Source organism: Podarcis muralis, chromosome Z, assembly GCF_964188315.1.
Source record: "Podarcis muralis chromosome Z, rPodMur119.hap1.1, whole genome shotgun sequence".
Lineage (NCBI taxonomy): Eukaryota > Metazoa > Chordata > Lepidosauria > Squamata > Lacertidae > Podarcis > Podarcis muralis.
Window position 1 is genome coordinate 1,449,353 of NC_135673.1, and position 27,155 is coordinate 1,476,507.

Consider the following 27,155-nt stretch of genomic DNA (forward strand, 5'->3'; position numbering starts at 1 on the left):
TCTTTTCCCGAGGCCAGGAGCCTTTTCCACAAAAGAGGCTCCCCTCAGTGTCACATGGCTGATCATTAGTTCCCTGTAATAGAAAGCTTAATTTCCCTTTCACCTGACATTGCTCAGGCAAGCAGCCTGGGATGTGGGAAGCAAGAGGGACGCAGTTGATCTTGCCTTCTGTGAAGGAAATGGGCAAGCAAGCAAGATGCTTATGAGCTGACAATAAACATTGCAATTTCTTCCACCTACGAAAGGAAACATTCCTCCTTCCTTTGGGGCAGTATGATTGTCCAGACAACAGTGGGGCTGGACAACCACTTTGCTGAAGGGGAGATGGCATATAAATGAGCAAGAACCTAGACTGCAAAATCCTGGGGTGGGGTCTTTCCCCCCTCCCACAAAATCATTGTCACTGAGCTCTCCTTGCTGCCGCCTCCAAAGGTCTCCCTACTAGGATGGCAACCATGTTGTACAGTGTGGGCAGCTGTATGAGTGTGGGGGAGGCAGCCTGGAAACACAACTGAAGTCTACATCCCAGTGCCTGCAATGCTTCTCAATGTGTTGAGTTCGTGGGGTGTCACAGAATGGTCACCAACATTCCTTGGGGGTGGGTGGTATTGTCAGCCACACAGATGAGCAGCTAGCCCAGGGGTTCCCAATGTGGGTGAAAGTGCCCCCTAGGGGATAGCTGGATTACCTGGGGGTGCTAATCTGCAAGGGGGTGGCAGGTGGGAGTCGCTGGATAACTATCAGTCTTTGAGAAGTTGGTATCACTGGCTCAAGCTCATCAGTTTTGTTGAATTAATTAAACAAAATAATTTTAATTAGATTTTGAATAAACATGCAATTAATTGTGACAGCCTTGAATTTTACTGTGCTATTGTCTTCCATAGCAGGCTGTGCTTTTTCTAGGGTGGCATAGGGGGCACCGGATATGAGTTTATAGAATCAAGGGGGGACCACTGAGCTAGCCTTCTCTGGGAGAAGCAAAAGGAGGAATCAAATTCCGCATAAGGCCCAAAAGGGCTTGCATATTCTTGGCAAGAAGGGAACTGGTAGCAAGATGGGGAGGACAGCAAAACCCAAGAGATTGGATAGATTGACCTGGCAACTCAAACGAGGTTGGACAGAGGTCTCCATCTGTGTAGAGACCCAGGACTCCCTAGGACTGGGGGCAGAGGTGACTCCCCCCCTTCAGTGGACGTTAAATGCTAGCAGAAAAGACCCATTTTAAACCAGCTCCTTCCATCAAAGTCTGCAAAGGTGACACATCCAAGGACTGCTGCATCCTCTCAGAATCCATTCAATCAATTGTTCACTCTGTGTTTAATTGCCAACAAAACACAAGCCATCACGGAGGGAGAATAAGCACACACAGTCACAGACCATCTCAAATCAGCAGGTCCTCGGGAGGCCTCCATTCAGAATGGCAAGACTTGGGCCAGGGAGCGGGCAAGTGGAAGCAGAGGTCTTCTGCACAAATCCCCACCACAGCTGACTGCTCTACCCACTAAAGAGTCCGTGTTCCTGACCTGCTTGCACCCTTGAAGAACACAATACCCAGCCATGCTCCCCACGCACCCTTTGCTTCCCCTCCCCACTAAAAAAATAATAAACCCCAAAGACCAAGAACTGGTCACTTTTCTACCCAAAGCACCCCCACCAGCCTGCAAAGACAAAGAATTAATGAGGCCTTAGTTTAATCTTGTTCCCAGCGAATAGTTCCAGATGGGCACTTGGCCTGGTGGAAAGTGGGAGGGAGAAGACGAGTCAGCCTGAGCCAAGTTTAGGAGATAGGATTTTCCGGGGGGGAGGGGAAGGGGCACCCATCACCCACCCGCCCACTCCTGCACCTGGAAGGCTTGAGCTGAAAACAAAAAACAAGTCAGGCTGTGGATGGGCAGTGCAGATCAGAAAAGGAAGAGGGTCGTTTAGGGATTTAAACTTTTTCAGTAAAATAGATTGAGAGAGAGAGAGACCAGTGTTAGCACCCATAGCACCCCCTCAGCTCACAAATTTTGCCCACTGTGCTTTGGATTAAGTAGAGCAGTGCACTCTGGAAGCCTGCAGAGTCTCCAGCATGGCATGTGCAACACCACTTTCACAGGATTGCTCCCAGCTCATCTCTGCTACTTAAGATAAACATTCTTAACACAAAGTGGCATTGCATGATGAAGGGGTGGGGAGGGGGAACTTTGGCCAGTTTGGGAGTGGGGTTCCTCTGTGGAGATAACATTCCTTTTCCACCAGTGTTGCCACAGGCTCTGGGAACCCAGGCTTTTCTATGGCCAGTCAATGGAAAGCTTGCTTGCAACACCTGGAGAAGAATGTTCTGGGGAGCAGTGGGTCTTGAAAGGCAAGAGGCAACTGGGGGGGGGGGCATAACAGAAAGAACTGTGGGAAAGCCTTGCCCCAACTTTAGATATGGCTGCCTGTGGCTTAGTAGGAGCCTGGAAACACACCCAGACAACCCACCCACACATACCCCCTACCAAGACAGGAGCATCTGGAACTGCTTGGGAAAACTGAGCTGCAGAACTTGGCTTGGCCTCCGCGGAACAGCCTGCTCTTCACATAGTCCTTCCAATTGCCGCTCCAGCCACTGGTGACTACTCTACTCAGCAGTGTGGCCTAGATGAAGATCCAGAGTGGCGCTCTGCTCATGTTCATGCCCTCATTTGTCACAAGCCAACCCTTCCCCCACCCCCCAATTGCTTAGATGTGATTGGCTTCCAGTTCAGGTCCATGCCAATCCCTACTCCCCCTGCCAGGGCTGGACCCCTGCCATGTTGCTGGACTCCAAACTCCCATCAGCCGCAGAATGACCCAAGGCCAATGGGCACTGGGGTCCAACAGCCATCTGCGTGGCCCCAAGCTCCCCAGTGCTAGTTTAGCTGGAAAGCCCAAAGTGTGGGTGTCGTTGCCCCTGTGACGCACCCCTGTACAGAAAGCTCTTGCAGCTTGGCTCCAGCTCAACCCCCCTTGGCTGAGAGGCTGTGGTACCCACCCTTTGCAACCCAGAGGGGGCTCCACCATGATGTAACGTCCCACAGCCTCACTGCCACCAGCAAGATAGAGCAGCGGCTCTTCACTTAGGCAGCTTTAACCAAAGATTTAGCAAATTTCTGGAGGGGAGATAAATGTGCAAACAGGGAGTGCTTGGATGGTGGGATCTCATAGGCATTGCATTTTAAAGCATGCCAGGTCACTGTAAGCAAAGTCCTTTCAAAAATTGCTTAAAGCGGGCGTGGAATATGCGTCCCAATGCAAAAGACTGGACCTCAACCCCCTATGTCATCCCCTAACAACACCCCCAGGGGCCCTCAGCTAAGCATCCTAGAGAGGCATCTAGCTACAATGGTGTCAGCATGGTCCCCCTCAAGGGAAGGGGGGGAGGTCAAATGCAGCCTGACTAGCTAGCCACATTTTTTTCAAGTAAAGGCTGTTATATCCAAAGTCCAAAATGACTAAATGGCACCACTGCTGAGCTTTTCTGCAGCTGAAATCGAGGTGCTGGGTTGAGATGGATCTGGAGAGGTCAGACCCAGGAAGACTGGTATCATGTTCACAAGCAAGTAGTGGGGGGGGGGGAGCCAAGGCAAGGTGAGAGGGGGGCCCAGCAACCAACCTGCTGCTCTCATTGTGCATATGAACTAGAGAAGGGGATGTGGCCATTGTGAAGTACACCCATCTCTCTCACACTGCTCATCATCATCATCATCAACAACAACAACACATGCACTGGCTCCTGTAGAGAGGGGAGGGGGAGGGGGAGGGTCAGCATCAAAGGGGTGGAAGGTTGGGGAATTTTCACCCATTTCTCCAGACCCATATATTTTATCCAACTCAGTTTGCATTTTCTGCCAATAACTGAAAGTGGGACACAGAATGTCTAGGTGTTGACACACCTGATTAAAACATTTTCGTTTAGGCAAGCCTACCCAGACATGCAGATACTGACACCTTTAAATCTCTCCTTAATTTACTCCTGGTTATATATATATATATATTACTTGTTTGCAACAGTATTTTATTGATATTCTCAAAGTTTCTTGTGAACCGCTTAGAAGTTTTTGTTACAATTAAGCAGTATATAATTATTTTTAAGTGATTGATGCCCTGACTTGTAAAGAAGACCCCTTTGGCTTAATGGGCCTTGCTTCCGAGTAGGCACATCCCCCCACCTTTAAAAAGGTGTGGTGCCAACCTTACACACTGGCTGTAAGAAGGGAAATAGAGAGTGGGAAGATCCTAGCTCCCAGGACCCCCCCCCTCAAACCCTGGAAGGTGGCGGGGGAGATGGAATAGGTCCTGCTTGGGCAGCAGAGGAGGCCTCTCCTGAAAAAGCAGGGAGAGCAGCAGCTCTGAATATGGACAGTCCCCCCCCCCCACTTTGTCACATCTAGATTCCAGAAGAGAGAACATTGGGCAGGAAGCTCTTCCCACACTACAAGTTGCTCAGCTACCTGAAACTGGGGGTGTGGGATTTACAGTCTCAACTCAGCACCTTACCTGGCAATGTCTGTGCAGAGGGAGGGGCTACTAAGAGTCCCTCCTTAAAAGCCTTACACATCTGGGTAGGGACAGTGAAGAAGTAGCTATTGTACCCACAGATGCACCCATGCCCTGGTGGAGCCCCCAGTCCACAAGCCCCCTCCCACTCTCCAACAAACCCCTGTCTTATAAAGACATATTATTATTCATTAGGCTTCTTCCTCACTTGTTACCTAAAGGTCCCTCGCAACGCATTGAAAATCAATCACAGATACATTATAATATTAAAGAAATATAAAATACCTATCATTCATCAATATCTAAATATCGCATACATGCAGGCACACAAAATATCCCCCTTCTCCCTTAAACACATATTTTTGCACGGAAGGGTGAACTCGGGACCACAAAGCGGCCTCGTGCACCAGCTGGGGGAGGGGGGAGGCTGCCGCCGAGAAAGGGTTAGGAGGGGGCTGTTTTTGAAGTCCCGGACGCCTTTCTAAGCCGCTTTCCACTTGTCACAGCCCATCGCGTCTCCAGGACCAGAGCCGCAGGTCCCGCCGCCGCCGCCGCCGCCCCCACGCTGGGAAGGAGAGGCAAAGGCCGCAAAAGACCCGCCGGAAGAAGCTCCAGTTTACTGGATAATTTAGGTTCAAAAATACCAAATTCGGCGCATTGGGGAGATGAGGCGTTCCCAATATTTTGGCGAATAATAATATTGTTATATTTATAAAATATAATAACAACAGTAACAATGGAGGGAAACTGTTAAATCAGAATTTTCTTTTAAAACGAAAGCGATAATGCAAGTCATTTATTTTGGGTAGGTGTGATGGCCTTTTCAGAAAGAAACTCCATTAGGTTCGGGGTTTTTTGTTCATGTTATATAAGGAAATTTAAACCAAAACGAAACAGCTTTCTAAATTCTCCCTGCTACCGCTTCAGCGCACCAGTACTTCGGATCGCAGCCTTTCCCCGCTCCAGCAACCCCTCTCCGCGCTATTTCTGGTCCCGTCGATTAAAAGGAGCTCAAGAAACATTTCGAAGTTTAGCGGCGGCTGGAAAAGGAGGAAGCGCCTCCGCGGAAACTACCATTCTCTGAAGGAACGCAGATCTCGGGGTCTCGTTTGTAGGGGAGGAAGGGAAGGGAAGCCTTCTTCCCCAGGGATGCCAGCAACTCATTTTAGGAAGTTCCACCCTGCTCCCCCCCCCCCCCAACCTCTCATATTTGCTCTGCCAGATACAAGAGATTTTCAGGCGCGGAGAAAGGTCCCGGGTTCAAACAGCTCAGAGCGCGCGAAAAGCTTGTTTTGCAGCACCAGCGTTTCATAAGCAGCCCCCTCTGTTTTACAACACCCCCCCCCAAAAAAAGAAAAAAATAATCCAACATTCTGAGCCCATCCTTTGGCATCATGCCTTTTACTCTGCCAGCCAATCCGAAGTGGCTCCCCGCAGTTGCTTTTTCCCCTACTCCGAAGTCGCGCCCCTTCCCTGAACCATTTCCCGCGCCTCCGGTTTCGGGTTGGGATGCCCCACGCCCTTCCCCGTTCGGCGCAAAAACGGCGCAACTGGGCTTCATCCAGCCCCTGCAAAAGCTGAGCAGTCACACGCCCGGCAGAGCGCCCCACTCAACCCCCTCCATAGCACAACCAGAGGGGCTCCAAGGCGCCCCGATTTTCCCCCTCCAAGCACGCGCACTCTAAAAAGGCACCGCTCAGAACCCCCAGCTCCGACCGCCCCGTCGAGCCTCCCGCCACCGCCCGCTCCCTTTACCTGCGTTGTAGGCGGCCAAGTCAGCGCCGGGCCCGGGGCTCTTCCTCTTCCTCGGCCGTCCCTTCTGCACGGTGCCCACGCCGTTGTAGTAGGGCAGGCCGAGAGCGGCGGCGGCGCCCAGAGCTGGGCCTTTGCCGGCGGCGCCCTCGCCGTGGTTGAAGTGCAGCTGGTACTCGCCCTGGAGCAGCGCCTCGAAGTGCAGCCGGCAGTAGACCAGGTTGTCCTTCATGCCGAAGTGGTCGCCCGTGGTCAACATTTTGGCGCACGTCGAGCAGGTGAAACAGTTCAAGTGGTAAACCGATTCCCGGGCGCGCATCACCATCTCGGAGGCAGAGATGCCCAAGTGACAACGGGCGCAGCGCTGGACCGAGAATCTCCTGCAGGGAGATCCAGAAAGAGAGAGGCTCAGGAGCGCAGTGGAGAGGAGGGTCCCTGCTATCTTTAACATATATAGGGCACATGGACAGAACTATAAGGTCCCTTCTCGCGAGGTGCTTACAATCGCAAAGTGCGCTGAGAAACTATTGAGCAACTGAAGCAAGCGGCGTCAACCCCAAACTTCCCGGGAGTTTCAGCGGTCACGCACCCTTCACCCCTCCCCTCTCTTCCTACAAGTTATTTTCCACTGTTTTTTCTTTTTTTCTTTTTTGGAGGGGGGCACCTCTATGGAAAGTCAGGCAGGCCCCAAAGCCATGGGATCCAGTGAGCGGAAGGAAGAGGCGAGTGGTGAAGGGCTTTGCTTGAATGCCCGCTTAGATTTTGACCAGCCCAAACTTATTATGGATGAGGCCCCATTGGAGTGCACTACCACAGAAACGCAATACTCGCTGCAGCCATCCAGGATGCCCGAATTAAGGGGGCCTCGACCCGGCCTAAGCACTCTCTAGCCTGGCAGCCGCCGCCCCCCCCCCCCATGCCTCCTCCTCCCCATAGTTAGGCAGGAGGCCGTGGGTACTTTCTGTAAGCTTCAGGGGGCCGGGGCCTCTCGCTCCATTGAATGGAGAACTGAGCTCAGGCCATGACGCGTCTCCTCTCCAAAGGAGAGATTGCCAAATCAGGCTGCATTCGGGGCAGTGAACCTAAGAACACAGTAAGAGCGGAATGCTGGATCAGGCCGGTGGCGCGTCTAGTTCAGCATCCTAATCTCACAGTCCGCGACCAGATGCCTCTTCTGCAAAACCCGCGAGCAGGTTCGGACTCCTGCCTTTTCCAGTAACTGGCGTTCAAAAGCATTTACTGGCACGGCTGTGGAGGCACAGGCGCCGCTTAGCCTTGGTGGCTAGTAGCCATCGTGGCTAGTTGTGGTGGTGGTGGGCTGAAAGTCGCAGCGGTCCCCGGCCGGGCCTGCCCTGCCTGCCCTGCCCTCCCCCTCCGCCCGGGGGCTTTACCTGTAGTAGTCCTCCTTGCAGTAGATGCTGCCGTCTTTACTGAAGCAGGTGAGCTCCGACTCCAGGTTGAGTTTACACTCGCAGCATTTGAGGCAGCGCATGTGCCATTGCTTGTCCACCGCCAGGAGGTAGTAGCGGTCCGAAATCTTCCCCCCGCAGCCCGCGCACAAGGCGGCCCTCTCGCTGCTGATGGAGGGCATGGCGTGCTGCGGAGGGAGGGAGCAGACAGACAAGGCGCGCGCTGATTAGGGAGCCGGACGCCGAGGAGGCCCGGGCGCGGAGTTCAGCCCCCAGGCCTTTCTCGGGTTCGTCTCCCCTTCCCTGCTGAAGCAAGGGCCGGGGACAGGGGGTCCCACCCCGGGATGGGAAGAGAGAAGAGGGGTTTTTTTGGGGGGGTTGTCAGCTACAAAAAGCACCGCTCCCGCCCACTCGCCCAAAGGAAGCGCTCTTGGGGGCCTGGCCCGCGGGAGCTGCCCAGACCAGAAGCCCAGGCTGGGTGGGGGGCGGTGGGGGGGGAGAGAGAAACTGCGAAGCCAAAGAGCTAAGAGAAAAAGCGCTTCTCTTCCCCCCCACCCCACACGCCTAGAATGAAGCCGCACCTCAGTCCAGGCCCACCAAAACGGCCCCTGGGAGAGAGGGAAGGAGGGAAAGGTGGGATTAGTGAGAAGGAAGCGACCGTTGAACCCGTCCTTTCTCCCGCTCTCAATCTGGATTGTGCCACACCGAGGGAGGGGTGCGAAATGCGGGGCGGCGGGGAGAAGAGAAGCAACGCAAGGCTAAGGCCGGCGGGGGAGGGCAGGGCTGCAGAGCAGGAGAGGTTTGGCTGCGAAACTGGAAGAAAATAAAAATCTGAGGGTTTAAAAGGAAACGTAATCGACGGACATCGCAGCCCGATCTTAAATCCTTGTAGAATGAAACATAAACAAGCAGTGATTTTAAAATGCATTACATTGCTTACGAAAAGAATAAATAAAAATTAGTAGTAAACAAATCTCGGACTGTTTTAAAGAAAGGGGAAAGGAAAAAGAGAAGGGAGTTTCGAAAGCCGCTTTTGCACAAAACACACCCAAGTCTTCCTGAAAGTATTTAGATCCTCAGCCGCTTCGGGCTGCCAGCTGACCTGCGCTTGCTTGGGAGTAAACCCCACTGAGCTCGGTGCGACTTCCTTCAGAGTAAACATGCGCAGCATTTTCAGCCCTGGTCTTAAGGCGCAAAACATTTCGATGCGACATGTGGCGCGATCCTGTGCGTGCCTACTAGGAAGTAAGTCCAAGCGAGCTGAAGCGGGCTTCCTCTCCAGAAGGAATAGGATTGCTGCCTAAGTCCGCGTCTGCTTCCCTATCCCTCTTTAAGTCAAACGAATGAACGAAATGTGTGTTCAAATGCCTTCTTGCGCTTGTTACAAAACAAACAAATGTCCCAAGTTTTGTTTCATGTTTCCCCCCACAAAAAAAATTACATTTGCAAATTGAACCCAGCTGGGTTGTTGTCTTTGTGGAGTCCTTTAGTTCCTTAAACTAATGCGTAAAAATGAGAAGAGACGGGAAAACAGGGGCCGAGGCTTGGGGAATTCTCTTAAAACCGCCCCTCTCAAGCAACCCCAGAATTTCGGGCATCGGGACACCCGACGGCTAATTTATCCAATTTCTGAGTTATCCGTTCCACCTTTGAAGAAAAGCATTTTTAAAGAGCAAAACGGGGACAAACACCCAAAAATAAAACAAAAAAAAGAAACCCGATTTTTAAAAAATAATAATAATAAAGCAAAGTAATAATTCCCGCTCTATTTCTTTTCCACTTAGCAAATTCCAAAAATATCCGAAATCAAAACGGGAGGATAGTGACTAAAAAGGCGACTGCAAATGTCATGTTCTGATTAATATAAATCGGTTCCTCTCCATTTTCAATAAAATCCCAAAATAAAATAAAACACATAAAATCGGTACAAGCATTTATTTATTGTTTCCCAGGCCTGAGCGTGGAAGCGCCAGCCTCGAACCGAGAAGGGTTCGGAGCCGTCGGCCCACCGGAGGCTCCCAGCGCCTCTGGCTCCCCACCCTCGCGACAGTGGGCGAAAGAAGGAAGGCACAGAACGGGTAAGGGGAAAGCACTTTGCTGAATGGTCAGTTTGTTTTAAACTAAAAAACAGGATAAACTAAAAAACGGTCTAATTTCCGCCCCATAAAAAAAGAAAAGAAATAAAGGCCTTTGTCACTTTGAATATCTTGTGCGCAACGAGAATGAATTTAATCTATTTTTAATATATAGTTTTTTATATAAATAGATAATTATATAGAGATATTACTGACTTTACCTTTTTTTGTTTTAAATGGGGAATCAGAAAGACAGAAGGAAAGAAAGAAAAAGGAAGGAAGAAACATAATTTTAGTAAGCCAAAAAAATGAAAGAAAAAGAATTTTATTTATCAGCCAAAGCCACTCCCCCTCTTAAAATTATTTCTTAAACGAATGCATTTTATTTTTTCAGTTATTCACCCCTTATTGTTAGCTACTCCGAACCCCTGAAACGCAGGATCTTTCCCAGAAAAGCTGCTGCGGTTTTCCTCAGCACCAGAGTGAACCGCCTTGCCAGGCTCACTGTTCCCCCCATTTCCCCGATTCGGTTCCCTCCATTGCAAGTGGATTCTTATTATTTCAATGAATGCATATATTATTATTGTTGTATTATTATTATTATTTAAATGAATGCATATATATAAATGAATGCAATTATATATGTTATATATATATATATATAATTGCTCGGCCGCTGGGCAAATCTGGGGTTCCCCTGCCCTCACTTTCCCCAAACTTTGGGATCTGGGCCTTCCTGGGTGAACCAGAGGGAAGCCACTGGCGCCTGCCCATCACCGGAGCAGCGGAGAGCGGGGTCTCCTTCTCGGCGGCCCTACCGTTTCAGTCTCGCCGCGGTCGATGGCGGAGCTGATGGCGGGCGTGTCGCCTTTGGCTCGCCGGTCCATCTCGTCGATGACGCCGTGCATCTCTGAGCCGGCCAGGCTGTGGAAGAGCATGGCAGGGCTGGGCTGGTGGCCGGCGGGCGCCGCTTGGGAGGTCCCGCGCTTCTCCTGCTTGTCCTCCGGCCGCTCCCGTTACTCGCGGTGAGGCCACGCCATGCCTCCAACGCGGCCGCGCCGTCTCGCCTTCGCTTCCTCCTTTCTGCCTGCCTGCCTACCTTCGCGGTTGCTTTCAGTCCTCTGGCGAGGTCGGCTCAGGCCAGGCCAGTCGGCGGGCGGAGGGCGGGATGGCGGGGTCGCTGGCTGGCTGGCTGGCTGGCTGGCTGGCTCAAAGCATCGCTGCTTGCCTGCTTGCCTCCTCGCCCCGGCGCAGCCCCGGGACGCCCGGACGGCGAGAGCTCCCGCCGCGCTTGGGACGAGCGGGCAGCCGGCAGGAGGCCTACGGGCAGCGGCTGGCGCGAAGCTCCTGGACGGGCCGGATCCGCGGCGGGGCCGACCGGAGCACTTCTCTGCAGGGCAGGCGCAACGGTGGCGGAGGTGGCTGCTCCGGGGACCGAGGCACGGGGGAGGGAGCGAGCGAGCGAGCGAGCAACTGGCGGAGGGGAGGGCCAGGCCGGGCGACCGGGAGGAGGAGGAGGAGGAGCCGCGATCCGGGCAGGAGTCGCTGTAGTCCCAGCCCAGCGCAAGGCTCCGCGCCTTTTCTAGCGTTGCTCTGACATCACGTCGGGCGCGGCGCCCATTGGCTGCTCAGCTCCGGGCCAGGCCCGGCCACCATGTGCTCGCGCGGGCCCGGAGAGGACGGAGGCCGTAGCCGCCGCCGGCCTGACGCGCGCAACCCAGGCGGGCACCTCGAGAGCTCTCCTTCCCTGGCCGCGCCGTCGGGGCCAAGCCCAGCCCGGCTGCGGCTTCAGTCAGAAGCGACCTGGAGTGAGGAGTGGCAGCGCAGCGGCAGTCTCCGCGGAAAGATCCTGGTCCGGGTAGAGACCCCCTCCGGCTCCTCCCCGCCACTCCCAGCCCTCCTGGGGAAAGCAGGGGGGGAGGAGCTTCCGCCTGGCCCCGTCCTCGCAGGAGGAAGGCGAGAAGTGTCGTACTTTTAGACCCTCCAGGGCAGCCCCCAGAGGCTCCCGGGATGGAGCGAAGCCGCGCAAGCTGCGCTTTCTATTTCAGCACCCGCAAGGAAGGGAACCTGCCACCGCCCAGCAGCGCCCTGAGCATGATCCTCCGGGGGCCTTTCCCTCTGGGGACAGCTCCCCCAACAGAAAATGATGGGAAGAGGCGGGTGGAGAAAGAGAAGGCGGCAACAAACGTTGCAAGAGGGGTGCAAGCTAACGAATAACTCATGAGGAAGGAATGGCTCATGGCTGGGGTGCGGGTCTGAAGGCAGCGGCTCAATGCTATTCGTATGAGCGCAACGACCGTTTTACCAGCGACGGGCCCTTGAAGCGTTCAAGAACTTGCCCTACAGAGTTGGAAGCCCAGGTCCCATGAAGCCCCCTTTGGCCCGTTTTCCACATCTCTGAGGGCAGACGTCGCCCACCTGGTGCCCTCCAGGAGTTTTGGACTCCAACTCACATCCGCCCTGGCAGCAGGGCCTGCGGTGCTGGAGCTGGTGGGAGTTGTAGAGCCAAACGCCTGGAGGCATTAGGTCAGCGAAGAGACAGAGGGTAGTTCAGGGATACCGACTTGTGGGGCACTCTGCTGGTTCTGTTTGTTTCTTTGCTTGCGAACTCGACCTTTCAGAATCCCAGGACTGCCTCCCTAACATTCGTATATTCTTCGTGACTTTTCCTTCCCTCCGCAAGGAAGGCATATATTAAATGTCCCTCTCCTAAAACCGGCGTCCCAAAATGCAGAAGGGGCTGAGGCGAGTTAAAAGGAGGCGCCCCTTAAGCTGGAGTGGGGAAAGAATTGGGTTCACCACACCATGCCGCTCCTCACACGCACCATGACTGGGGATCCCTCCCCCTTTTCACTCGGAGGAGCCCCCTTACCAGCTGTTTGAGAAACCCTTTGCTTAAAACTAGGAAGTCAGGAAAAATGAATAAAAAACATTGTGGAAGGAAATTATGGAAAGAGAGAGAAGGAGGGACGGAGGAAGGAGATAACGAAGCTAATTCTCCACTTGCCCTGTAGTTGTAGTCTTCCCACATGGGACAGACACGTTCCCCACGGGATCCCGTCCTGATCTCTGACCCTACACATACCTGAGTTGCTTAAATACCCCCTTGGAGGTCTCAAGGCTGGATCCTGCAGCCTCTGCCCTCCCTCCCCCCCCCCAGGACACGATCCAGGCTAACGTGCCCGCAAGGGAGAGCCCTTAGTGGGTTAAGCAGGCGCTGGGAACTCCGGCTCGCTTGACGCCCAGAAACCTGTCACTGATACCAACCAGTTTTAAAGCGTTTGACTGATCTCTGGGTCTTTTGCCTAGGGGGCAATGAAGTCCGACAAGGAAGGCTTTTGGGGTGGGGGGGCCTGTGGGTGTCCAGAAAAGCGGGGTGAAGCAGGCAGTGGCATCACCTGGTCCCTTGGACGTTTCCATTTCCCCCGGGCCATGAAGCCACAGGAACATGGGAAGAGGCTCTGCACAAAATCAGCCATTGGCCCATCTAACTGGGTATTGTCCACACTGACTGACAGCGGCTGTCCAGGGTTTCAGGCGGGGGACATTACCAGCTGCTCTCCCGGGACTGAACCTGGGATCTCCTGCCTGCAAGGCCGGTGCTCTGCCATTGAGCAGCACCGGGCCTTTTGGACCTGGGCCGCCTCCGCCCTTTGAGCAGGTGGAATGGATTTAGCTTAGGTGGACCTGACATAATCTGTAGAAAGGCGGGAGGGGACGGACACCTCCTGCTCCAAACGTGGTGGTGACAACAGCAGCAGCAGCAGCTAAGCTGCAGCCAAACTCTCTGGGCGTTTTGGAAAGCAGCCCAAACTCAAGTGGGTAGAGGCAGACAGAAGGCATCTCCGGTTGGGGCTGAGGAAAGGCGCCTGTCTGGAACGACGGGCGGTCAGGGGCATCGACGCCGGGCTAGGACGACCTGCGCCTTGATCTGGCAAGGTCTGTTCGACAGTTCGGAAGAATGGTGGGCTCTCCTCCATTGGGAATTTCAAGCAAAGGATGGGTTGCCATCTGGATGCTCCATGCATGCTTTAGTTGAGATTCCTGCATTGCAGGGGGTTGGACTAGACGACCCCCAGGGCCCCTTCCCACTCTACAGTTCTGCGCTTCTAAGGCAGCTGCCCTCTCTTCTTGCCTGGGAATTGTGTCGATTCGCTAGATGCTTGCGCGCCTTATGTGTCCGGGGAGCAGCGCATCCCGAGGAACCGTGGACCGGCTCCGGAGCGCCCAGTGCGCGAAGCCTGCTCAATCGAGTCCCTCCAAGCAGGGCAGGGTCCCGGCCTCAGGCCCCGCTAACGATCTCAGAGGGACTGGAGTCTATATTTTATGTAATTAGATTGATTTAATGCCTGGAAACAGCAACACAAGGGCTATAATTTAAGAGGGATGAGGGGGCCCCCGAAAGCCCTCCTCTCCCCCCACCGGCTCCCTCTCCCACCCACCCCTCACTCTCATTATCTGCTTAAGTGAAGTGCGAGCACAAGAAGAGACACCCAGCGTGGAAAGGATGGATTGTAAGCACGCCGGATGCCTGGCAAGATCGCGCCTGACATCCCATCTCACATCACTCAGGACCGGAGCAGCAGCAGCAGTGCCACCAGCAAAAATCTATTAATCGTTGTTGTTGTTTTTATTAGTGTTGTTTTTACTACTACTACTACTACTACTACTATTATTTCAAATACCTTTCTTTCCAAGGGGAGCCCCTCCTCAGACAGCCACCCCCCTCCACCTGGTGGGAGGCGACAGGTGAGCGCCCGCCCGGCCCAGCCAGGGCCATCTGCCGCCTCGCAGTCCCCAAACGCCAGGCCCGCTCCCGCGACAGAAGCCAAACAAAGGGAGGTTTCCACCGAGGGAGGCGGAAGACCCTCTAATTGCCGGGTTTCAGGTGGTCCCTCCGTCTGTCTGTCTGCTTGCCTGGGATGCCAAAGGGAATCGGGGCAGGGAGGAGACCCCCGGGGGCCCCTCCCATTCTTCCAGCCTAAGCAGCGGCTTACAAGGGGAGGCAGCTCCCTGGCACAAACCCTAACTCCGGATTGAAAGCGGACTGTAGAGTCAGCTCCGGTTTCTCCGCTGCGGTGATAGGCCCGTTGTACGCCCAGACCCAACAAGGCAGTGAGGGGACATCGCGTGTCAATGGGGGGGGTCACCTCGGCAGGCCCCCGATAACTGGGCGCCAAGCTCCCACGTCAGGGAAACGGGGAAAAGGCGGGTGCGCAGAAGCCCGCGAGGTGCCCAAAGGCCTCGGAGGGGGACTCTCAGCTCTCGCTTCCCGGACCAGCGCCTAGCAGACGCCAGGCAGCTGCAGCGCTGAGTTGCCTCGTCTCCAGTTAGGTGTTTTCGCCCTTTTGTGCAAGAGAGTTCTTAAATGCTTTTAATGATAACCATAACAGCAACAGCAGCAACAATAACAAAAATAATTTACCCTACATCCGAACGAAACAGTTTTGTGCTAGGAGCGGCCCGAATGTAAGGCAGGTTGTGAAGAAGAAGAAGAAGAAGAAGAAGAAGAAGAAGAAGAAGAAGAAGAAGAAGAAGAAGAAGAAGAAGAAGAAGAAGAAGAAGAAGAAGAAGAAGAAGAAGTTAAGGTTAATAATAAGGAAGGTTAAGATCTTCCTCTCGCCTCTTCTTCCTTCCTTCCTTCCTCTAACCCCTCCCTCCCTCCCTCCCTCCCCCCCAACTCTGCTCTGCACAAAGTTTCTTTTCACACCAGGGTAAGATTCGGCCATGGAGGAGAAGGGTCCTTCCCGGCCCACTCGCAGGAATAAATTGAGACAATAACCGAGAGCGTCTCTCCTTTTCCATTTTTGCAAACAGGATAACAGCTCGCGAATGGAATGGAAGCCGTAATTCGGCGTGGAAACGCCCAGGCTGCTGCTAATGAATGGATGAATGAATTACAAACAAGGTGCTAAATCGTATAGGTCGATTGCGTGGCTTCTATCCCAGGAGGAAGTTTATTCTGGAGCAGCGCAGGGTCGAATCCTGCTCTGCAGCCGCCTCCATCCCAGCCCGCCCAGCTTCGCCTTCCTTGTGCAACACTCCCCCCCCCCCCCGCCAATCGTGTGTCCTAGTCGGGGAAGAACACGACATTTTAGGGCGATTTGAAAAGCTGTCAGTCATCGCTAAATCAGCTCGGATCGTCCTCCATCCTGCGCCGATAAATTAGGTACAGTAATTAGATGCCAGGAGGAGGTCGAGGAAGGCCGAGGGCTTGGAGTCGAGCCATCAGGAAAAGAAGGGGCTCAGCAGCCAGTGAGGCAGGCAGGATGAGGCCCCGGGACAGAAAGGAAGGAGGGGGTCTCCTGGCAGGGCTTCTAGAAGTCCAGGGCTTTAAAAGAAGCGCCCCTCCCAACACACACACCGCCTCCCTCCCTGCCTGCCTGCCTCTTTTTCTCCAGGTGTCAAAGAGGGAAGAGAAATCTTCACCACACGATCCTCTCTAGGGTCCTGTTAAATGCACTGAACTTAAAACAGAACAAGACACGTGAAATATGGGTTTTGAGCGTGCAATGTCAGAAGCCTAAAAAGGTTGGAAGTCTTTCTCTCTTCCCTCCCCCCCCTTTTTTTAAAAAAGCAACGGGTATTATTAATATTGTATAAAATGCAACTGGAGCACAGAAAAAAGCGGGGGGGGGGGAGAAAAGAGCTGGATCTGTGGGGAAGAGGAGACCGGTTTCCTGTTCGGGTTACTGAGGTTCTGCGTGTGTCTGTTTCTGTCTGGAAGCTGCGCTTTTGCTCCAGGTGGGTCAACCCTTCCCCAGAGGAGGGCGGCCGGGCCGGCCGGGCGTCTGGCGTGGGCTTTAAGGTTTTGCCAAAGGGATGGCAAAAATGTTCAATTTTAAAATTACTGTTATTAGTATTATTATTATCATTGCAGAAGTAGCTGGATGGTAGAACATCTGCCTCGCACACAGAAGGGCCCCATGTTCAGTCCGCGATGGCATCCCTACCTAGGGCTGGGAAAGACCTCAGCCTGCAACAGGGGTGCCAACTTGAATAAAATATTGGGGGGGGGGGAGAAGCCCCGCCCCGCATAATCGATCACATGACTGGGCACATCCACACTGAATGGCAATGCCCATCAATGGGGGGGGGGCTTTACTGGGGGGAGGGGGCGAAGGGACCTCCGCCCCTAGAAGTTGGCTTTTATGCCCTGGAATCCTGGAGAGTGACTGCTGTCAGTCCGTGTAGACAATACTGGGCTAGATGGGCCAATGGAGAAAGGCGAAAGAAATTGGAAAGAAGGGGGCAACGGATCGGTGCCTTCTGCAAAAGAAAGGGAGATATGGATTCCTGGGGAAGAGAAGGCAAAAAAAAAAAGGAAAAAAAAAGAGCTTAGGCAGGATTGTGTGTGTTCCCGATACTTGTAGCACAGCTAATTTTAAAATAAATAAATAAGTCAGCAAAAATCAACCACATTCCCACCCTCTCTGGTCAGACGCGAGTAGCCCCGGCAGAGAGAGAAGGAGGCAGGTCCGTCGGCCGATTCAGCTGCTCCGCAACTGCTGCCCCGCGGAGGAGCCTCGCCAGCGGAATCCGCAGGAGACCTTTGGGGTCTCGTTGGGTTGCCGTCCGATTTCACAGCACCGCCTTTTCCTCCCCTCTAAGGGCCGCAGTCGAGACTGATCATCGCAACAAATCTGCAGAAGATTTAAAACGCCTTGTCTCGTCAGGCAGCCCGCGATGCTGGGATCCAGGAGGAAGAGGTGCGTTGTTGGGGATGGGGCTGTGCGCCCCCTCCCCCGTTTGGCTCTCCTTTACAAAGCAGCCGAAAGAAGCTACTCGCCCAAGCCTCTGCCTCAGCCCCGAGCGGACGGGGGGTGGGGTTTAAAGGGGGAATTGCCTTCCTCTCCTCATCCCTCTCCTCCCGTCCCCCTCTATCCCAGGCCCCACCGGGCTCACTCCGTCCTGACAGTGGGGCACCCCCCTCTCTGCTTTCTCCACCTGGCTGCCAACCTAACCCAACCTTAGAATTAAAAAATGAATGAAATAAATAAATTTACGAGTTCCGCGTGAACCAATCGGAGAGGTCCGGAGGGCTGGGGCTCGGTTTTGGGTGGCTGGTGGGCTGCGTAAATATTGTGGCACAAGGAGGTGGGGGTGAGGGGGCGGGAAGCGGCCCTTCAGCAGAAGCCTAGGCAGGCAGGCAGGCAGGCAGGGGGCTAGACAGACAGGTGCCTGCCTGCATCAGGTACGAGACAAGAAGGCGAGCGAGGCAGGCAGCTTCCAGATGTGAAGCAGGCAAATGGAAGGCCATGGGACGCCCGGGAAGAGGTCTTCTTTAGGTGGCCGAAGGGCAAATGTCAGGGCCGGCGATTGCGGAAGGGTCTTGGCCCAGGATCCATCTGGGGCGGGGGTTGCAGGATTAGGTGGAGGGGGTGGCGGAGAGGGGGTCGCTGCTGCGCTTTCACTTCTCCTGGACGAGCTGGAGGAGCACCGGCCCCAGTCCGCAAGGTCTCCTGCGCAAACCTTATTGACAAAATAAATGGAGGGGGGGGCCACACAAATATACCCCTCTCCCATCTCCTTTATTCCTTTTCTCCTGACACCATTTTATTAGGGTGCGTTTTGCCTTGTGGATCTCTAAGCAGAAGCTTTGTTCACCCTTCCTGTCGGTTTATTTACATATATTTTAGATATAAAGCAATACAGTATTTCTGTTTGTTCTTCGTTTTCGTTTGGCTGCGGAACCACGATTATAGCCCTCAGTTCGGAACAAATAAAACCCAATATCGAGATGTTAAATGACGTGATTGGTTTAGAAGGATTTTTACCATTACAAATAACATTTTGCTTTGTTTTCGCCCCTCTTCCCTCCGCCCAATAATCATATAAATTACCACCCCCGTTTTCTGTCGAAGAGGCGGCTCTTATCGAAGGTCCTCCTCTGTCGCCTTCAGCCGAGAAACCTCGCAGCCCCCGCGGGGTGGGAAAGGGAAGGCGAAGGCCGCCTGGGTGGGAAGGGGAGGCTCTGGCACCGCAGGCGGGTTGATGGGGATGGGGTCCGCAACTGCATTGGGCTGAGTAGGGCCCCACCCCCGCCACGCACTACCTTTTCTAGCCCATGCTGCCCACTCTCGATTTAATGCACTGAAATTGCGGGCCAAAAGGCGCCAGCCGATCCGGGACATCTTCCCCGATTCCCCTTCCATTATTTCTCTCTCTCTCTCCCAAGATCACCAGGTCATTGCATATTTATTCTCCATTTCCCCCAAACTGCCCTTATTGGAGCCTTCACCCTTTACAAACCGGTGGCTGATCCACCCTGCCCCAACTTCGCTTGTTCCTCTACGTCACACTCGCCGTCCTCCAACCCCCCCCCCCCCGCAATACTAACAGCGTCTCTCCATCAGGAGCCCAGGAGCCTTCGACGGCAGTGCAGGGTCGTTCCCCAGGACTGGGGAGGGGGCAACCCGGAAGAAAAATATTGCGAGGCAACGAGGGACCTAGTTGCCAGAGATCTTTGCAGGGAGCGCAGTTTCCCACCCCCACCCCCGCCACCTCTCTCTCTCTCTCTGCTCCCCGCACCCCAAGTTCTGACGCTGGCCCAGCGCGCTCACTTCTGTCTCGCAAGGAGCAATTAGCGGTTCTTTTAATTAATGAGCCATCCTCCGAACAGCGCAAAAACAGTTCTGGCAGCCACCAGCTCCCTCCGCTTAAACGGAGGCGAAGAGCTGCTCAAAGATGAGGAACAGGAGACTGAGAAGGCGAAGGGAGAAGAGGAGCCGGCCAAGGTGGGAGCCGCCACGTGGACCTTCGCGCGCCTGGCTCCGTCTCCGCGGCGAAGAAGGCCGGGGCAGACTGTGGCCAGAGAGAGTGAAAGGGGAGGGGGCCGGCTGCACAAGCCTCCCCGGGAAAGGGGCCTCCCCGAGCGCAGCAGGCCGATGGAGACCTTCTCGTCGAGGCCGGCAGGGACTGCTGGGTTTGGGAGCACTCCTGGTGGCCCCTTAGCGGTTCGCGTGCGTTTGGGGAGCCGAAAGAACAACGCGGGGAAGGGCTTTCTCGGGGGTAGGGAAAAGCGGTCTGGATCCAGCCCGCCCCTCCCGCGTTTCTTTACTGCCAGCTTCTCTCACACCCGCTGAAGTTATTTCAAAAATGATCTCTCTCCCCCTCTCTCTATCTCTTTCTCTCTGGTGAAGAAGGGAGCAAAAGATGTTTTTCAGTAGCGGCTTTCGTCAGAAATATTGTTTTCAGCTCCCTGTCCCCCGCGGCTCAGGAACTAACGAACGCGCGCGCACGCTCCGTCCCGAGCACAAGCGATGCACAGCCTACTCGGGCGGCTGCTGCAGGGGAACCATCTCCTCCTGCGAGGTGGGAGAGTTCTTCGAGAGAGCGCCCCCCACTTCCCGACACGCGCCCTGCCCTTTTCACACAACCACACGGGCGCCTTCCTCTAGGTTCGTGGTCGGCGGGCCCACTGCCCAGTCAACCCTTCCTCTCCCGACGCAGGTCCTCTTCTCGCAGGCCACCCAAATAAGAGCCAACTCCTAGGGGCCGAGATCCCTTTGCCCCCTCAGTAAAATATTTGAGCCCCCCCAAAAAAAGTTAATGGGCATTGACATTCAAATAGTGGGTGTGTGCAGTGCCATGTGATTGATTATGCGAGGCGGAGCTTACCTGCCCCCCCCCCCCATTTCATTTAAGTTGGCACCCCTGCTTCTTAGACTGGGCAAGGGAACCCCTTTCCTGTCCCGGATCCCCACAGGGACACGGGTTGGCGCATGCCCACGTTACAAAAGCGACAACATGGTCAAGAGGACTGAGAGTCAAGGGATGCCCCCTCCCGCGCAGATTCTTTCCTCGGCCACGCCCGTCTCTCCCGCCCCGCCCCGCCCCTCTCGTCTCTCGGTCCCTTCGCAACCACATTTCTAATTATTCTAACGAGGAAGCCTGGCAGGGTGTTCCGGTCGCGTTATTCTTCTCCCACCCCCACCAGTAGCACTTGCAACGCCGGCGCGTCCCTACATCTCTGACCAATGTGACGGGGGGCTCCGGAGGCAGGACGGCTCCCCACTTCATCCCTCTTGCGTATTTGGGGGAATCAGAACCCAGCAGCGCCGGATCAGTACCCACCGGCTGCCCCCACAACCTTCGGCTGGGAGCTTGAGCTCGGCAACATGGTCCTTCGGGGTGGGGGCTCGGTGTTTCCAAAAGTGCCCCGCGGCAGGCTGGCCGGGCCATGGGCCCTCAGAGGCGCGCAAGGCCGGGCAGCGAAGCGAGGGCGCCTGCAGGCATCAGCCCCACAACCAAATTGGCCTGTTCTGACTCCCGCTTGCAGAGCCTCCTGCCCCTTCGAGATAAGTTGACTAAAAGCGCTGCAACAGCGTCAAGTGGAGGAGAAAAGGAGCCGAGATCTTCCTTTCCCTCTCGCTGGCTCCTTCCTTTCCACGCCAGGTCTGTGCTGAGTGGGCTCAGTGAGCGCGCGGAGTTGAGTGAGGAGCCCCGGCAACTTGGGCACCTCCGTATCCTGCGCCGCCCTCTCCCTCGGCCCCAAGCCCTCCTTCCCCGCCTCTACCCCGCTTCCTGCCTTCAGCGGAAAGCAGCCAGCTGCCCTCATTAGAGTCTCTGGGCAGGCGGGCAATCCCCTCGGGGCTTTCCTCTCCCTCCCCAATCACTTCCTCGCGAGTAAATGGTTCCGGAGTGGGCTGGGACCTGCACCTTCGGAACTCAGCTCCGCAGGAGGCAAGCGGAGGATTTCCACCCAATGAATCAAGTGAGGAGGGGAGTTTGCGAGAGGACCCCTCCCTGAACAAAATAAAAACACCGCCACGCCGGTGCCGAAATACAAGGGGGGGGGGTCGTCGGCGGATCAGCTGCTCCAAAGGAGGCCCTTCAGGGCTTCTGTCCCTCCAGAAGCGGAGTTTTGCAAAACCGCCACCCGCCGCTCACACACAAAACGGAAGCACGCGGAACTCACTATAGGGACCTAATCTTAAAGCATTATTTAGATGCTGAGAAAAATCCAAATTTTGGGGGTGGGGTGGGCGTGGAAAGGAGGAGAGGAGAGGGAGCGTGGTCGAAGTGCGTGGAAACCGTATAGAAGCGAAGCAAAGACGGAAACCGCGACTTTCGCGCTATCTTGGTTGGGAGCACAAAGGTGCCTCTTTCTGGCAGGGACTAGGAGGCGACCAGGGGGGCCCGAACCGCAGCATACCGCGCGCCTGCTGGGCGGCTAATCCTACCCCCGTGAGATCGGCACTGCAGGGAACAAAACCGAAGGCAGATAAGAAAGATTGAGCGGGAGGGAGGGAGGCAGCGGCACAAGAAAACAGCTCTGATGGGCTGGACGTCAGGCTAGGAGGCAAGGAAACCTCTCCCGGCCTGGCTGGAAAAGCACTTGCCCCTGAGGAGGAGGAGGAGGTCGAGGCAGAGGGGGAGCACCTGCCCTGCTGGGTACCTAGGGGTCCCATCCCTACCCCCACGCCCGCAGCCTGGAAGACGACCACAACAACCACCGCCGCCACAACTGTCAGTAATTTCTTCCTTATTCTATGGAAACCAGCTCCCTGCCAGAGGGCCGTCAGGTGGTCGGAGGGAAAAGAAGAAGGTGAAAAAGCAGGACACGAAGGAAGGAATGAAATCCCACGAAGGAGGGAACAAGAGAAAGAGGGAGAAGGAGGAGAAGGAGCGGGGACAGAAAGGAGGAGAACATCCTCGTTTGCTCTGCTTGGGAGGCGGCGCGCCGTCGGCAGCGAAGGAGCCGGACCTACCCCGGCGGAGGAGGCACTGAGCCCCAGCGCGGCAGCGTCCGGTCCCTCCTCTTTCTCTCTCCCCGGCGGGGTGCCCACAACGAAGCGGCCCACGGGCGACTCGGGACCAGCATGCGCCGAGGAGCAGCAGTTATGCGGGCGGCGGCGGGGCACCAGCAGCGCCAGGCGCCTTGGCTGGCAGGAGGCACATCCACCCCGCAGGCAGGCGGGCGAGCAGTGCAAGGGGGAGGGGGCGCCGCCTGACCATCTCCCCCTCCCTTCCCGACGCGCACCTGAGCGCCGCCTTACCTGCCGCCGCCGCCGCCTCCTGCAGTCGCAGTCGCTGGACGATCAGGAGTCGCGGATCCAGCTCTATGGCCCAGATGCGGAGGTCGCGCCCGCCCCGACGGGACGCACCGTGGGGGAGACGGGGCGTGTGCGCGCAGCTCTTTCGCCCGCCTGCGCGCCCGGAGCGTGGCTGGAGGACCTGGGGGGGCCGAGCCCCACCTTCAGCTTAGGGTGAGGAGATCCCTGCCAAGCGTCAAAGCCAGCGGGGGTTCGGAAGCTGCCGGCCTCTGCTCATCCCCCCCACACACACACTTCCCACCCATTTGCCCAACGCAGCTCGAGCTTTGAAGACGGAGGAGAGGGCTGGCAAGGAAGGAGGTTCTAAAGATGGGGAACAGGAGAGGGGTGATGAGGAGAGGGAGTAGGAAGACCCCAGCGTCCCCTGTTTGTTAGGGGTCATTGCCGCCAATAAGTTCAGGCTGCAGAACTGAAATCCCGGCATCAGCAGAGTTGGGAAAATATAAGTAACCCACGGAATTCTTTGCCGTTGGATGTTAAGAGTTGTAGGAGATCCAGAAAGAACAGACAAGTCGAATATTTCCTGTTTGCTAGAATGGACACTCGGCTGAATGTGGGCCCAGCCGGGAGCTCTCACCTGGGTGCAGCCAGGTAGGCAGTGCCTTTTTTCTAAAAAAAATAAAAAATTAAGGGTACTCTCATTTTCCTACTCATATTGAAATACTGCCCCTCAATGAGGCCAAACTTAGATCCACAAAATGTTTAGGGGGGGTGCGTACACCTGCGTCCCCCCAGGAAAAAAGCACTGCAGGTAGGGATGGGTATCTCTCATATAAAAGTTACATCCATGTAAGTGCCATGGAGTCTTTTGACCTCAGGCTCAAGAACTAGCTGCATCTCTAGAGATGAAGTCAGAGAGCAGGAGAGCAAGAGAGAGAGAGATGGTGATGTTGCCAGACTTTTATATAAACTAGGGATGATAGGAACTGCAGTCTAAGGACATGTGGAGGACCATAAGTTCCCCAGTAGAAGAAGGGTCACTTGCTTCAAATCTGGCTTCTGAGCATCTCAGAGTCCCTTGGCTGCAAGACGAGAGAAAACTTTGGGCTGATCCATCCCAATGGTTCTTAATCTTATGAGGGTGTGTGCATGTGCATGCAATAATATGCAGTTACTAGCACCTGCCTTCAGGATCCACAAGTATCATTTCCATGTTAATTGGAATATGGAACATTCTTGGGCTTGATGATGGAACGGTTGGTGGTTCGAATCTGTACGACGCTCCCGTTGCTCTGTCTCAGCTTCTGCCAACCTAGCAGTTTGAAAGCATACCAGTGCAAGTAGATAAATAGGTACTGCTGCAGCAGGAAGGTAAACGGTGTTTCCATGTGCTCTGGCTTTTGTCACTGTCCTCTGTGTACCAGAAGCAGTTTAGTCCTGCTGGCCACATGACCCGGAAAGCTGTCTGTGGAGAAATGCCAGCTCCCTTGGCCTGAAAAGCAAGATGAGCGCTGCAACCCCATAGTCCCCTATGGCTAGACTTAACCGTCCAGGGGTCCTTTATGTTTACTTTTACCTTCAGGCTCTGGCTCACCTCTCCACTTTCAGCCCTACTGTGTGTCACCAATTGGGAAACAGAAAAGCAAAACACAGTTGTGTTTTGCTCTTGAGAATGGTCCAGATTGTGCCCACAATGGGGACTCAGGAAGCCATTTTTTAAGCCATTGCAGAAAGAGGGAAAGGGATAGCGTAGATACAGGATTCCAGGTTCAGTCCCTCATGGCATTTCCAGGTAGGGCTGGGAGGTAGTCCTTGTCTGAAACCCTGGACAGCTGCTGGTGGTCAATGTAGATCAATACGGAACTAAATGGATCATTGGGTCTGACTCAGTAAAAGGCAGCTTATTATGTCTCCTATGTAAACAGAGCATTCAATATATTTAAAAAGCGAAGGTCTTCTCCAGAGTCAGCCCAAGACATTTCACTGCCTGGGATGAAGGACAAATTGCCCCACCACAACCATTCCTCATACAGCAGCTGACAGGGGTGGCAGATGAATCTGTGCAAACAAGACAATGTCCTGCACTGCACCTGAAGGCAGCACCATCCTGGTGCTTCCTGCCCCCTGGCATCTGTTGCCTGAGGCAGCTGCCTCACTTCGTCTAACGGTAGACCAGGCCCAGCTTATCTCAGGATACACAAAAATAGATAGCATCAGGGTTTGACGGAATGCATCAACTCTAGGGCGATTCAATACATCCCCACATATTGGACGCATCAAAAAACTGATATTAAAAACTGGGAACTAGGATCTTTTCTGTGGAACCAATTAATGATGATTTATGAGCATGCAAAACCTTCAAATGTTTCACTGACCACAACGTTCAAAAGCTCATGAACATGGGGTACTTCCACACAACTGTTTATTATGGGCTTTGTGCTGCTTCTGTAATGTCAACACAACATCAAAATGCATATTCGTATTTTGTTCCCGTTTAATCTGGATTCACTGTATTGAAGCAAGAACACCCTGCAGGATAAATGATAAATCTGGATTAAATGGGGGAAATAAGCATGGAATGGTATTTGATGAGGACTTTATCCTCCTGAAGGGTACTGCACAAAAGTTTAACACCTGAGCAGCCCCAGATTGGTAAAAAACCCCACCATGTACAAGCATCCTTAGGTGTGATTGTCTACACACACATACACACACCCCACCCCACCCCCTGGTCATTTCCATGCTTCCTCTCTGCTAGGCTTTGGAAACAACTGTTAGCATATGGAGTCTGTGTGCAGCCCCAGGAGCCTTTCAGACGGGCTTTCTGTGTATGTGTCTTAATGAATAGAGTAGAATATGTCATGGGGGGTGGGGAGGGTGTGTGTATGAATTCAACAGTGCTTAGCTTATTTTGTTAACGTGGTTAATTTTATCTTAAAGGTTATTACTGCTGCTGTACTTTGTGAATCCTATGATATGACTTTTGTTATAATAGTATATTTTTGTATTTGTTTAGTTAATAATGTTTTGTAGATTTAAACTGTTTTACTGATTATTGGTTAATTATTCTATGTGATTTACATTGTGTTTGTGATGTTCTATTATGTTATTGTTATTTATAGTTTGTAAGCTGCTTTGCAATTCATGTGAATGAAAAGAAGCATAGAAATGCAATCAATCAATCAATCAATCAATCAAATCAACCAACCAACCAATCACTTCTGATAGATGGAAACAAGGTCTTCCTAGACATCAGTGATAGAGCTTTGCACCCTAAGGTGTCTCCTTGAACATAAGAAGCTCCAACTTTGCTCCACCTCACCTCTGCTTGATTGGTTGCCTTTGGCCTTTGCCCCAAGGGAACGCCATCTTCCTCCTGGCAGGTCCCAAACCTACCAGAAACTGTGCTGCCAAGCTTTTGCTTCAGGACCAGGGCTGAGATCATCCATTTCCCCCCTCTTCTGCCTTTGGATTTTGGACAAATCACTATTCAAAGCTGATCCCATTTTGATAGACCACCAGGCACCAGTCAAGCCCACCAGAGCCTCATCCTGGAGACATTTTAAAATATCAAAGTGTACCAGAACCTACAGCTTGATAAGCGAACACTCTGGGACTGCCTGACATTTTTAAGTTGTCTTATATATATAATGTTTGGGGGTACTCTCATTTTTCTTCTCATATTGAAATACTGCCCCTCAATGAGGCCACACTTAGATTCACAAAATGTTTAGGGGTATGTGTACCCCAGCGTCCCCCCAGAAAAAAGCACTGTATATAACCAATTCAATTTAAACACATGTGTATATTGCCAAAGTCTCAATACAGCTGCCTATTAAAATATATTGAAGGGTGTGTTGGATGCAGAAATGCAGTTCCTTGTTAGAAGGGAAGGACATTTTCACTTTTTCTTTTTCATTCCCTGTTGCAGCAATGCTCCAGAACTAACCTGTATTTCAAATGGACCCTGAACTCCTCGCACCCCCAATTTAAATAGCTCATGTGGGGAGGGGGGGAGATGTTTGCTTGTAAGGTCCTTCCCCCAGCAGACAAGTGTCTGTAGAAACGATTCAATCAACTCATAGATGGCGCACTTAAAATATGTGGGTGATTAAGAGCGGAACCTCCACCATCAAGAGCAGAATACCTCCAATTATCAAATGGTGGGGACATAGAAAGAGAGGTTAGTAATTTCCCATCATGTCTTGATGGATTCTCTTGGGCAGACCATTGCCAGTGTGGGATATTTAACATGCAGTCAAACCAACAATTTATGTTTTGCTAGATAGGCACATGTTAGGAGCTGATGCTCACAGATTTTATCCTGTAAGCTTGCTAGAGAGGACTCTGTGAGAGACACTCCCACGGTGCCCTGACAGAGGGAGGGCATAGCTATATGTTCTCCTATCTGCCTGGGC

General features: G+C 53.6%; 1 protein-coding gene across 2 annotated transcripts in view; it reads right to left on the minus strand.

Annotated features, from left to right (window-relative positions):
* The window catches only part of LHX2 (LIM homeobox 2), a 53,655-nt gene extending 31,109 nt beyond the window's left edge, over positions 1–22,546 (minus strand). Inside the window, exons 1-3 of one of the 2 annotated variants that reach the window (XM_028714455.2) lie at positions 22,453–22,546; positions 7,647–7,852; positions 6,259–6,635 (exon numbers count right to left, since the gene is read on the minus strand). In XM_028714455.2, coding sequence (XP_028570288.2) covers positions 6,259–6,635; positions 7,647–7,846 — 577 coding nt within the window. In that variant the 5' untranslated portion in view covers positions 7,847–7,852; positions 22,453–22,546. Of the gene's footprint in view, positions 1–6,258; positions 6,636–7,646; positions 7,853–10,557; positions 11,628–22,452 lie in introns of those variants that run through there. The other variant, XM_028714454.2, reaches the window with a different exon arrangement.
* Between the last annotated feature and the right edge of the window lie 4,609 nt (positions 22,547–27,155).